Source organism: Pundamilia nyererei, unplaced genomic scaffold (assembly GCF_000239375.1).
Source record: "Pundamilia nyererei isolate P.nyererei 1_Seehausen unplaced genomic scaffold, PunNye1.0 scaffold00026, whole genome shotgun sequence".
In the NCBI taxonomy this organism is placed as follows: Eukaryota; Metazoa; Chordata; class Actinopteri; order Cichliformes; family Cichlidae; genus Pundamilia; species Pundamilia nyererei.
In genome coordinates this window covers 4466061-4479899 of record NW_005187427.1, presented here as the reverse complement: position 1 = coordinate 4479899, position 13839 = coordinate 4466061, and the positions used below count along the sequence as shown (strand labels likewise).

The window sequence follows — 13839 nt, the reverse complement described above, 5'->3', positions numbered from 1 at the left end:
ATGCTGTGGACCAGGATGCTGAAGGACAACAAAAAGAACTGGAGACGAGTCTACAAGGTACTGTTGGATTATTGTTGTGTACAAACCTGACTGAGGCAATTTTGGTCTCATGTCCTATAGGTGTTTTTTTTTGTTTGTTTGTTTGTTTGTTTTAAATCTGACATACTGGTTTACTTATATTTTTGAACACTGTCTGCTGTCAGACTTCATATGAAGAAAATGAACTTAAGCCTCAGTCACGCAGCTGTGGAGATTAGTTTGTGTTTAAGATTTTTAGAAAGAGGAAAGGGAACTTTAACACACTCTGAATTTGAGCATTTTTAGGAAACATTATTTCTCACTAACATCAACCAAATCTGACTCTTAATTTTTATTTAAGAAAAAATAAAATTTTCATCCTGTTTTCGCTTACTTCTATCTCTCTTTTTTTTTTTTTCTTTTCTTTTTTTTTTTTACCAGGCCTTACTGCTGCTGGCCTACCTGATCAGGAATGGCTCTGAAAGGGTCGTCACCAGTGCCAGAGAACACATTTACGACCTGAGATCTCTAGAAAACTACCACTTCATTGGTGTGTGTCTAAATGAATTTAATTGTTCTTTGTGGTCCAAAGTCTTCTTAATGTTCTGTGAATTTGAGCTGTGATGTGGTTACCGGTATGTCTAAAAGAAATCTAGCATTTAGCTTCCAAGACATTGACCCGGGTGGCTGACTCTGGAAGAAAGGTTACAGTGTTGCTCAAAGTACTGTTGATAATAAATGTCACAGCTGTCCAGGTAATTGTCTTGTTTTCATTTCTGTGTTGCATGTGTCTTCTGTGTCCAGATGAGAATGGTAAAGATCAGGGTATTAATGTGCGTCAAAAGGTGAAGGAGATGGTGGAGTTCATCCAGGATGATGACAGATTAAGAGAAGAGAGGAAGAAGGCCAAGAAGAACAAGGATAAATACATTGGCGTCTCCTCTGACAGTATGGGCGGAGGAGGGGGCAGCTTTAAGAACTGTAAGTAATGTGCTGGGTTTTCTTTGACAGCCCAACTAATAACATAACTTTCCCCATCCAAAAATTTGTAAGGAGATTGTACAAAGCACAGTAGACTTGATTTTATTTTATTTTATTTATGAAAATGTTAAACCAGCGTTACCTGTATTATGTTTTTGTTTTTTTTAGTTTTTTTATTGCTGTTAATTAATTCATTAACTTGTATTTGAGTTTGTCTTTTATTGATTAGGTAGATACTATACACCTATCTACTTCTATATCTCATATAAATAGTATAGATACTATGCATGTGCAGTTAGGTTTATACTAGTGGTACCAAAGACTGTTCATCCTTTGTTTGATTCGTATGAAACTGAATCATCTCCAGTTCTGTCATCTTTCCCTTCAGCTAATGAGTTGGATCGGAATAAGTGGGATGAAGACTGGGATAAAAGCAGAGGATCTTTCCCTTTTAGTGAGAAGCTCGGAGAGATCAGTGATAAGATTGGCAGCACCATTGATGACACTCTGAACAAGTTCAGGAAGAAGGAACGAGATGACTCGCCTGACAGAATTAGGTAAACATGCATTCTGGAATATTAATAATGAAAACTGATCTGTGCATGATTGCGGGGTTTAAGCTGCAGAAGATGTTATCACAGTAGCCAACTGAGTGCTCATAATAAATAAACAAAAATGAATGCATGGTCACCCACACATTGAACATCAAATGGTTTAATGTTTAAACCACCGGGACCTGGATTACTCATCCAACCAATAATGTGCACCGACATACAGTTATAGCACAATAACAACGAAACCAAAGAAAAATCTCCTGAGCGCTTATACATCCTTCTTGTGGTTGCCATAGTGACAATGAGGAGGACCGAGCATCAAGAAACGGTAGGCAGGAAGCACTCGAGTTCAAGGATGAGGAGGAAACGGTCACAACAAAGAGCATTCAGATCACACAAGCAACTGAAACCACCACCACCACCACACGGAAGCGCACCGTGGCAGCAACCAACAAGACCCTGGACCTGGGTGCTGCAGCCAACTATACTGGAGACAAGAGCCCAGAGGAGAAGGTATTTGCACATGCTCCTTACCAGATGTGTTAGAGTTTCAGTGTACTTGCACATGTGGACACTTTCCTCCTGCATTCTCTCTAGCCATCAAGCAGGCAGTCTTCCAGCAGTGGCCTGGCTGACCTGCTTGTGATCGACCCTTTATCCAATCAGAGCACTACAACAGGTAAATGAAAACTGCTTTTGTCACTTTTTTTTTCTAGAACTTTGTATGAGTCAGTTTTTGTGTTGATCTCTCCAGGTGGCAGTTCAAACCTCATTGGTGGTTTTGCAGACTTCTCATCTCCTGCAGCTTCTGCCAGCCTCCCGACCTCCACCGGTAAACCTTATTTTAGTGCTGGCTTCATACTGTAGAATAATACTCTTGACGTTTACTACCACTTTATCATAGGCATAAATGTCTTGGTAATTTTTTTATTTTTATTTATTTTTCTTGTTCTTTGAACTGTTCTTTTTCCAGGGTGAAATTATTTTAAACCAATCATCTTTAATGACTGGGGAAAAAAACAGGAGCTGGGTGCACGAGTTAAATTAATTTAGAATTTTCTCTAATATAAACAGGATCAAAAGTTATATGCACAAGCACAAATATATCCATACACCCCAACTCATACACCTAAACAGAAAAATGAGTACAGTTGTGGGATTCAGGAGGTGGGGGAACACTAAGATCTGTTGTAGTCACTTAGCATGGCAAAAAGAATCACAACTCAATTTTTGTTGTGAGCTCTAGTAAATTATTTATTTACTGGATTTATTTACATATTTAATTATGTATGTATTTATTTATTTTTTTAAAGTTTGCAGGCTGTGATCAGCTCACCTGCTGCTCTTTGTGGATTTACAAAACTGAATTTAACAATATGTAAGCAAATGTCTCATATGCTAACTCGGCGGCTTTTCATTTCCTACTGTGACACTATACTATAGATTATCTTTTAACTAGACCATATACAGTTGGTATTCAGTGAATTAATTGAAGCTTGTACAGCTTAAATGTAGATTGATCTATTATGCTTTATGTAGCTGAATACCGACATCCGCACCGTAGCCACTGTGCACCAGTGCAACTTAGAATTCACCACAGGTACGAGCTGTAAGCTTGCTGCAGGCTAACTTATTTATCCTGCACAAAACTACCCAGTATTTTCATGCAATGTTTGAATAATGCAAAGTTGGTATAAAAGTAAACATTTGTCAGAAATACAAATACTCAAGTAAAGTATGGATACCTGAAAATTCCACTTAAGGACGGTAATGAAGTATTTGTACTTCATTAATTCCCACATTTGGTTTGGGATCATTGTCTTGTTGGAACAACCGACTGTGTCTATGTTTTAACCATCCATCTATGGATTTGAGGTGAAGTTGAAGAATTTGCAGGTAGTCCTCCTCTCTTAGTTCAGTTTTTGCAATGTACCACCGAAACAGCCCCAGAGCATGATGCTACGACCACCATGCTTAACAGTTGGTACAGTGTTCTTGGGTCTGAAAGCCTAATGTTTACTCCTCCAAACATAACTCTTTCTGTTATGGCCAATCTGTACTTCATGTCCATAAAACCTTTTTCTAGGCTTTTGGCTTGGTCATGTAGGCAGCTGGAAATTTCACTTGAGCTTGAAGGTGTCGATTTTGGAGCAGGGGCTTTTTTCTTAGTTAACAGCCACTGCCCATTGCGAGGTAAATCTCGCTTCACTGTGGACAGTGACCCTGGCGTTTCAGCAGTCATTTAACATTTATGCTGAACAATCATTTGACCCTGGAAAAAGGGACTGTCAAAGAAATCATTATAAGCCCAAAATTACTGTGATATTTGTGCCCTTGAGTGGATGTAAACTTTGGACTATGCTTTTATGTAGACTTTTTTCTTTTTTTGAGAATGTATATTTAGTAATACATTTTTAAAGAAGGATGCAGTAAAGGAGTGGAGCAGCTCCTGTCAATATGTTACAACTAAACGTACCTTTGCCGTCCAATTGGCAGCTGCTGCATCATCCAATGGAAATGGAGAATTTGGGGACTGGAATGCCTTCTCTGCCAGTCCTCCAGCATCATCTAGTTCTGGTCCCTCCCAACCTGTCGCTGACTTGTTTGGCAGCGTTCAGTCACCCACAGCCCCGACCTCCAGTACCACCTCTATTCCACCTTCTGCTGAGCTTTTGGACTTGATGAGTGGAGTTAACAATCAAATAACCAGTCCACATACAACACTTAGTGCCTCTCAGAGCCTGACTTTCTCTCTGGGAGGGGTGACACCCGGTGCTTCTGGTGGTTTACCCACCATGCCCCTCTCTCGTTCTCAACAGGTAGGTGCAGTAACAAGGTGGTCTCATTTTTCTCATGAAATAAAATAACTAAATAAATAAAAATTGGGGGAGGGCACTTCAGTTGAGAATGTACATTTTCAATTATTATACATATCACTATATTTATTTTTGTATTGTGTAAAGAAAACATTTTTATTTGTTTTTCAGAGTTTGGGAGCCATGTCATCTCAGCCACCCATAGGACAACAGCAGAAGGTTGGCGTTGGAGGTCAGGGAACATTAGGGTCAACCTGGTCTGACCCCTCTGTCAACATCAGCTTGGACTTCCTTTCAGCCGGCTTCAACCCCACTAAGACGCCACCCACACTCAACAATATCATCCAGCAGCAAGGTATGTGTGTATTACACAGTATGAGGAAACAAATAAGGATTTTAATTGATGCACATTACAGATTTAGTGTAATGGCAAAGTCAAAAGACCTTTTGGATATTCAATACTGTAGAAAAGTTTAAGTAAAGTGAAGATGTTTTTAAATAATAATCCCCTGCATGAAGAGTTAATGTGCAATAAACAGAACGTTACAAAGTTGGTGTTCGTCCATAGACTTGCACTCATTTATTGAAAGTACTTGGCGTTCCAGAGAGGTTGCTCCTGTTGATGGTATGAAAGATGCATGTGGCTTTAAGGGTTAGAAATTGTCTGCATTCCTTTTAATGGCCAGCAGGGGTTGACTTTTAGTTCTAGAGCAGTCAATGGGAGGAAAAGCCCTCAGCTCCCTCACTCTGTGAGCTCAGTAAACCTAATTTCTGATGACTTTATGGGCTTAGTCGATAGTTTCGGTTCATCCAGAATAAAACATGAAGCCTCATGTAACTGTCTTATGTTGTTTGTCATTCTAAGAGTCAGAAAGGCAGTTTATCCCAGGTATGCTCATAGTCTAACAACTTACCAATCAAATTATTACTCAGATAGTGTAAGTCTTCAGTCAGATCCACGCTGTGCTCATCCCATTTGGTGTAAAACACAAAGATGGCAACCATTGAGACGCTCAGCTCAAGGCTTCCTAACTGGGCTTCATTAACCTTTGAGTGACCTCACACTACTTTGATGCTGGCTGTTATTGTTCTGGATATCTTCAGGAATGTGTCATAGTTGCTTCTGTCTCCTCATTATCCCTGTGATACTGACAGCATGGCTCTGTGAGACAAGGATCTGTTGCAGGTGTCGTCCTTGTTGCTGAAAATAATTGTTACTCTGTATGTAGGGATGTTTAATTTTCTGCCAACTGCCCTAAGCTTTTGTGCTGTAATGTATATTGTTTAGAATGGGCCATCTAATGATCCAGTTATTAGATGTTATAATACTTTATAAGTTGTACACCAGAGAATATTGAGTAACTCTCCATATGTGTCCATGTAGGCGTGCCTCCCGTCAACCTGTTGGCCCAGAACTTCGGAGGACTGAACCTCAGCTCTCCGCCCCATGTGGCATCAATAAGACCACCAGCTAATCCCATGATGGTAGGCAACCCCATGACAATGGGCATGCCTGCAACAATGACAACTGGCATGCCTGGCTCCCTGGCCACAGGTATGCCAGCTTCAATGACCGCAGGTTTACAGGGTGGGATTCCTGTAAACCAAAGTATGATGGGAATGAACATGAACATGAATATGGGCATGTCTGCTCCGGTGATGATGGGCAGTATGGCTGGAATGGGAGTTCCAGCAGTAGGGATGGGCCTACCACACTCCATCACCCCAGCTGTGGTCCCACCCAAACAAGATGCCTTTGCTAACTTTGGCAGTTTTGGGAAATAAAGGTTTGTGTTTGTGTGCGTATGTGTGTGTTTGAGTGAGAGAGAGTTGTGTGCGGGTGTGCATGTCTGACTTGATGAGGGAGTGAATTATGAAAGGACTGCTGTACTCGAAGACAACCTTGCATGAGTCTCTTTTTCTGCTTCTGCTTCCTTTGGTGAAGTAATCATTCGTCACCCCAGTCTGCTGATACAGGGGGACGCAGGGGAAAGCACCCACTGGTGCTCCTCATCCAGCGGTAATTAGATGTATGAAATTCTCAGAAATGGAGAGAAGGTGTCATCACAAAGCCTCTAGTCATTACCTCCTTGTGGGGGGTAAAGTCTTCGTCTTTAACGGTTTCATATACAGTATTATTCACGGTGTATCTCTCTTCAGTACAGAAACACTGCAAAATCTTTCCATCTGTATCTGCTCAGAGAAATTAATCACTGCAGTGGACTCCAATAAAAATGGCATTACTGCCTTAACTTTTTATACCTGTGAAATCATGTTCTGTGTGGTTTCAACCAAATTCAGTAGCAGAATAGAATCTGTTCCATCATGCCAAGAGATACATTTTTCCTTCATCTCTTTCACACTGACGCTGTGTGAGCACACTGCTAATCCTGCCTCAGTGACTTGAGAACCAGCCCAGATTTCAACAGGTTAAAGAAGCGAATATTACAGTGTTATGTAACAGAAGTTGTTTTTTTTTTTTTTTAAAACACACAATTTCTTTTTCTTTTTTTTCTTTTTTCCTTTTTTTTTTTTTGACAGCTGCAGCAGTCTTTATTATTTTTATTTCTTTGTGCATCAGTACCTGCACTCGTCTGCAGAAGAGAGGCACTTGTACCTCTGGAGTGTAGACAATTCTTAATCTCGCCCATCAAAGGGTAGAAACCTGAACATGTTGAGGTACCACTTGATGCTTATACTTATTCTTGAGCCATATGAGCGTGGATTAATTGCTTTCATGTTTTTTCTCTTTTTATCAGGCTTGTAGCTTTTCTCTATAATGGATGCTCAGTATGTGAATAACATGCCCTTCAAAAGACAACATAAACTAATATATCTACTGTAAAATACTCGGAGGAAATTTAAAGTTCATAACAGTCAGTTACTGTTAAAAGTGGCACTTGCCCTGTATTTATATTTTATTGTAGGTGCATCTGACATCTACAAGCCTTATTAAAAGGCTGTCAGTATTTTATTCAGAGTATTTTCCACTCCTATTTTCCCTTAGACCTCCTTGTGATTGTGTCATTTCTTTCTACATATTTCTGTTAGGTCTCTTCTGCTTTGCGTATGGACACCATATATGTATTGATTGCGGGAAAGGGTGGGGCCAATATTTACAAAACTGAAAACACAATCTGCAACATTTTTGTTTGAATGAGACAATGCTGAATTTTTTGAGACGGCTGCCTGGTACATTTATTTAGAAAGTATTTTTGTCAACTCACACTTCACTTGGGGGTGGGGGTCTCTTGGTTGCTAAGAAAAAATCTGGCCTCACCTTTTGATACTTCATCTGCTTAGTTATCATAAATGGTTATGGAAGGTTTGGGGATCTTGAGTGGAGTTTGTGTGAGAGGTGTGTGCGTGCGTGCGTGCGTGCGTGTAGTTTTCTGTTTGATGTGCAGACACAGCTCAGCAGAACCTCTTGTCATGTTTTTGAGGCACTGCACTCCAAAAGACCAAATCTTTATTTTGTTACTCTTAAAAGGATAACACCATAGCTATTAGTTTAATATTTTATTAGTTGTAATTTTATGTTCATATGGGAGAGCTACTGATGATGTAATTTAGTTAACTGAAATCATGATTTTATTTTATTTTTTTCTCAGTACAGCTCATTTAATTTGATTGTACCCTATATTTTCTGTAATTCATTCAACAATAAATTAAATGACAACATGAACCGAGAGTTTCCTTCTTTGTGTACTTATTATAGGCTAGTTTCTCTTTGTCTTTTTAAAAGCGCATTTTTGGTATTTAGATTTGGTATCTATGGGGGACATTGGTGAACTTGAGCAGTCTTCAGCAGTAGTTTTGTTTTTTCTTGAGCTTTTTATTTTTTGTTTTTGTTAAGCCAGTAAACACTACCATACCATCTTTATTCATAAAGCACTTTAACATAAAACCAGAGTTTTTTTTGTTTTGTTTTGTTGTTGTTTTTTTGTTTTTGTTTTTTTTAAAAAGGTCAAATTGAGTCAACCCCTTAAAAGACAGCCAAAGGCTTTAGCAAATAAATGTGTCTTAAGATGAGTTTTAAGCTCAGAAAGAGAAGAGGCCTGCCTAACGTGCAAGGGCAGATCATTCTAAAACTTTGGAACACTGACCCATGAATCATTCAAGCATAAAAAGGCAACTAACTCAAGAAATGAACCAGTGTCTATGCATAGCAGACAGCTTAGCAAAGGACAAGTGACAAAAAAATACTGACAATAACAGTTTGACAGACATAGAATGGGGTTGTTTTTTTTTTGTTTGTTTTTTTTGTTTTGTTTTGTTTTTTGCACCAACAAGGTGATTCCCAAAGAGCTAAAAACCAACAACTTGGCATACCTCAGTATGGTAAACGGTGAGTTCTTAAGATTTGAGGAAAAGTTGGGAACCAAAGAAATGTTGTGCCTAATAAAATCCAGTAAAAACCTCAGACAGAACCATATCCACAGAGATGGATTTCATTGATCTGTCTACTGTTCACTGAAGCCTCATCAGAAATGGTTTCGGTGGTAAGTGAACTGGTTCTTACATAGTGCTATAAGAAAAGATTTTAATTCAATTCAATTTTATTTATATAGCGCCAAATCACAACAAAAGTCGCCTCAAGGCGTTATGGTGTGTTGAATCAAAATTTGAAATTTGATGTCCAAATCATCAATATGTACAGAGAAAGGAGGGAATTGAGGGAATTATGAACACAGAAATGTACCATCAGATTTAGGTCCACCTAACAATCTGTAAAACATCTGATTGGCAACAACTACATTTTTTTTTACATGACTTTGATCTCAAACACTGTCCCTGCAGTAAAAGCATATCTGAATAGAAAAAAAACATAATAGAGCAATATCAGTCATAAATTAGCCTCCCCAGAGCCCAGACCTCAACATTACTGAAACGGTGTGGGATCACATGGACAGAGAACAGAACAAAAGCCAGTCAACATCCAAAGAAGCGCTTTGAATTTCCTTCAAGAAGTTCGGAAAAGAGAGTTCAGTCTGTAACAAAGAATAAAGGTGGTCGGTCCAAATATTCACTTTGAAGCTCATTAAAATTGTACAAACTCTGTTTTTCCCCCCTTAAAACGGTATTTCCATGCATGTTAGCACATGCTGCAGTAATTCGTTACACCTGTTTCCAATTTTCCTGAAAATTAAATAAATAAAGGAATCAAGGGTCCCTCGAGACTCGAGACTTTTCCGTTGTTCTGTACATTTCCAGACATGTTTGAAATAGTTTTTAACCTTATAACTTGCAGAATGGTGTAAAAGTAGCTATTTTTAATTATCGCATCATCTTTCTCTCTGTAAAACTCTTAAAACCCATTTTACAAACACATTAGCATTCAACGTTCAGATCTCGCGCTGCGTAACGTCCCCGTTTGGCAACTAACGGTTTTGAATTCGTTCACACGCAATTAAAAACACGCACAACACACAGAGACTCTTCCAAAATAATCGCTACAACAGTCTCACAATGGAAACCAACTCCAAAAGGATAAAACAAGAGGAAGAAGAGGCTGAAGAAGGTAGTTCTAAACACCCGTGGCTAAGTGTCAGCCCGGGTCAAGAGACCTTTCGGGATTGTCCAGTCAAAAAAGAGGGACACCAGAGCGGGATCAGCGGGCCAACTACTCCCAGAAACAAGACCAGTTTGGCCTCAGTTGAAACAGGTAAGTTACGAGAGAAAAAGTATCCACCTCCAAATGAGTATCCAAAATTATGACGGGGCTAGGTTAGAAAAGGTGGTGAACGAATGATCCCTTTTCAGGTAACAATGGGATGTTTCAGGGCTGTGGAGTTGGTGGATATTTGAAGGAGGAACCCGACCACTTCGCCCGAACCTCGCCCACACAGGGAGATGATATTCCGGCCGTCTGTTTTACCATCCAACCAACAGAGGAAGGTATCATACGTAGTAGCTGTTAACATAGCCTGCTAAATCCTATTTGTATTAAATAAACGTGTATGCAGGAGTGTTTTCAGGACTTTTTCAATGTGATGGACCAGCACAAGGTATTGCGTGTCTTCTTATGAATAAAAAAAAATGAATAACTGTTTTAAAAAGTAGTGAAACAAGTATTTATAACTTTTAAGTGAAAGTATTACTAATACTACAAACAGTAATAATACAAGTACTAAGTAATAATACAAACTGTTTTAGTATCAGAATGTACTTGAACTATCTAAAGTAAAAGTACCACCATTTATTATACAGACCCATGTCCATGATATTGTTGGATCATAATTATTGATTCATTAATGTAAATGTCACTTTAAGTATAGTGGTAGGTAGAATCTATATTAACAACCCAACAAGGAATTAACCTCAATTATGATATACTAGGTGAAAAGTAACGGTATGTATGGAAGAATTTCAAGATCTTAACTTTTTAAGTGAAAACAGGAATCATTTATGAAATCAAAATCACAAACTCCTGGCCTTTCTGCATGTTATTACAGTATGATGCAAAAGTCTTTAGTCATCCCTCATTTTTATTATATTTTGCCAGAAAAAAGGAAATTAGGTGCAGCAATTTATTGAAACGTGCAGACATACATGGAACTACATAAGGGAAAAACTGAGTTTGTACAATTTCAGCGAGCTTAAAAGTCAATATTTGGTATGACCACCTTTATTCTGCAACACAGCCTGAACTCTCATAGCCAAGCTTTTCATATAATTTCTTTAAGTAGTCTTTGGGAATAGTTCAGGCATCTTGATGGACATCCAAAGGCCCTCTTTGGATGTTGGCTGCCTGTTTAGTTCTCTGTCAAATGATCCTACACTGCTTCAATAATACTGACATCTGGGTGCTAGTGAACATCCAAAGCGGGTGTAGGGAGGCCAGTTCATCAATTAAAGTGTTTGACTGTGTGTTTTTCTATCCAGGTATGCTTTTACTCTATTGGGAGTGTGTTTAAAGGTTAAAAAAAACCATTCTAAAAATATTTATAAAAAATTCAAGAGAAAATTAACAAAAATTGCCAGTAATATAGTTACACAACGTTTATGTCTCCCACAGACATAAAGCAAATGCAGACTGGCAGAGACGCAACTGGACACATTAAACGGCCACTGAATGCTTTCATGGTGTGGACTCGCATACACCGCAAGGTCCTGCAGAAAACCATGACAAGAAGCAGTTTTAAAAACATTAGCATTCAGCTCGGGTTGGAGTGGTCCAAGCTTAGCAAGGAACAGAAGGAGCCCTACTTTAGAGTGGCTCATAAACTGAAAAACATCCATAGTCACCAATTTCCTGGTATGAAGCAAAAACCCTAGACTACATGATTGTAAACATTTATTGCAGAGTAAAAGTGGATCTGTTTTCCATTAACACTTGTCTTTGTTTCATCATGCCAGATTACGGGTATCAACCCAGAAAGAGGAAGCACAGAGAATATTTCACCCCAGTGAAATACACAGGACAGGAAGCTACACAGGACAGGGGGCAGCACCAGTCTAGTTTTCCCCCCTTTTTCCCACAAGAAAAGATAACACTGTGTTCAGTTCAGCCCACGTGCCCGGTCCCTATCATATCTTCGGCACCCGCTGTCTCCTACAAAGTGTACTATAATCCCTACTACCTACTACCTGTCCCCTATGTGTCCAGTCTGAGTTACCATATTGATTTAGCCAGGTAAAGAGAGAGCCACTTTCATGACACAGAAAATTCAGACTTTTAAGCACTACACTCACGAACACATTAATCTTGCGGCAATACACCAACAGCATAAACGTCACAGTGAAGTCCAATTCAGTGACACCGTTTATTGAGTTGAGAGCTCGGAGACACGTGGAAATCGTTAATCATGGCAGCAGGCCTGTCAATCAAAGCGACCATGCCGCCAACTCCTGTATCCTGAGTTATCAAAAAGTTCCCACAAATCGATCCTTAGATCATAAGCCAGTTTTTCTATGAGGCTGTAAATATGCTTTTTAATGTCGCTTAGTTGGATATTTTAACATGGCTGTCTATGGCCATCAACTTGCTTTTGGAAGCAACCCCTAGTTACCACTAAAGAAAATGCATTTTTTTGCCTTCATTTTTCAGCACTATAGGGTTTCGACTTGATTAACTCTTATATCAGTCAGGAGTTCTTATGTCAGGCAATTTATTTATTTTTAATCAACATGTACATTAGTGTTACACCAAGCAGCCACAACAAAAGACGCACGGACAGATGAAGTTTGATCCCTTGCATCCGTCTGAATGTAGTTTTGACATGTAGCAACTCCCCATAGCCCAACCTGATCGAGCACCCTCACCCAAACCAGTCACCACTTTTACCATCCTAGTAAGAGACAATGGTAGTGTGTGCAAAAGCTGCTCGCAAACAAGCTGCAGTTAGTGTTACTCATCCAGACACCCCAGGTCACCCAGCAGGTCCGTTATCATTGCTCTGGACAGGTCAGGGCTCTTTGGGCAATAGATGGTGCATAAATGTAATATTAGAGCTTTAACAGAATGTAAAGATTCTCATAGTTGGCAGTTACTGGACATTTTATTTCACTGTCACATTTTCTAATAATTATCTTTATGTATGGCTTTTCTCTATATGTCCAAATCCAAGGAGCTCCATGGAAGAAGGGAGGGCTCACCACTGCATTCACCCGCAGACAGGCCAGATTGTTCCAGCCTCCCTCAGCGGGGAAACAGCGCAGCAGCCTAACAGCACTGAGAAAGTCCTCAGTGGTTCATTCACATTAGAGAGCCACACACAGCCCAGCATCCTCACCAATCAGCAGCTGTCTTCAAACAGAAACGAGGCGAACAAATCTGAGGGGGACATCGACGTGGTTGGACTGTTCTAGGAGATGTTCAGCACACACTGGCTGATTTGCATTTGAGCAAATCAAATATACATTTTCGCATATTAATAGTTTATTCATTTTTATTCTACTTTTTGTTTACTATAACTATAATGAAAATATATACTCTTTAGTATTACATTTGCTTCTGTACTTGGGGTCATTATCCTGTTGCATGGCCTAATTTAGGAGTAGCTTTAGCTGTCGGACAAACGGCCTCACATTTGACTCTAGAAAACTTTGTCATGCAGAGGAGTTTGTCAGCTGCAAGGTGACTATCTCTTGTGGCTGCAGAACAAGTTCTTTTTGAAAAAATCACCACCCTTGAACCAGCATAGTTGACATTTGGTTTGAGGTGTTTGATTCTTGCTGAAGGTACTGCTGTGTATTATGGCCAAACCTCCACTTCGGTCTCAGATGCAGCTCTTGGGTAGTGCAGTTTCTCTGAGCACTGAACGATTTTTGGGATGGATCCGAATGCTGCAGACTAGCAGACTTGCTGTTTGCTAGTCGGGGCAGGGGCCTTCTGGTTGGGGTCTGGGATGCTGGGCCTCCCGGGTGCTGCAGGACTGTTTGTCTCTTCCCCAGGGAAAAGGATAACATCTCCTGGGGTATAGAGTATGTGTGGGGAGTGTGAGTACAGTGTCCATTTCTGTTTGTCT

The 13839-nt window shown here is 39.7% G+C and overlaps 2 protein-coding genes across 4 annotated transcripts; both read left to right on the top strand.

Annotated features, from left to right (window-relative positions):
* Window positions 1-6175, top strand: LOC102194217 (clathrin interactor 1-like). The gene is made up of 10 exons (XM_005727874.1): window positions 1-57; window positions 460-568; window positions 823-999; window positions 1388-1556; window positions 1850-2066; window positions 2151-2232; window positions 2308-2385; window positions 4050-4372; window positions 4541-4724; window positions 5754-6175. Exons 1-10 carry the CDS (start codon window positions 1-3, stop codon window positions 6152-6154), a joined length of 1797 nt encoding a protein of 598 aa, XP_005727931.1. The 3' UTR covers window positions 6155-6175.
* Window positions 6176-9713: 3538 nt separating this feature from the next.
* Window positions 9714-13246, top strand: LOC102193741 (SRY-box transcription factor 30). Of its 3 annotated transcripts, none has more exons than XM_013909486.1 (5): window positions 9714-10034; window positions 10133-10267; window positions 11388-11627; window positions 11729-11933; window positions 12940-13246. In XM_013909486.1, exons 1-5 carry the CDS (start codon window positions 9839-9841, stop codon window positions 13178-13180), a joined length of 1017 nt encoding a protein of 338 aa, XP_013764940.1. In that variant the 5' UTR covers window positions 9714-9838; the 3' UTR covers window positions 13181-13246. The 3 variants fall into 3 exon arrangements, with proteins under 3 accessions (XP_013764940.1, XP_005727930.1, XP_005727929.1); XM_005727872.2 differs by having other exon boundaries at window positions 9716-10034; window positions 11729-12005; XM_005727873.2 differs by lacking the exon at window positions 11388-11627 and having other exon boundaries at window positions 11729-12005.
* Window positions 13247-13839: the final 593 nt, after the last annotated feature.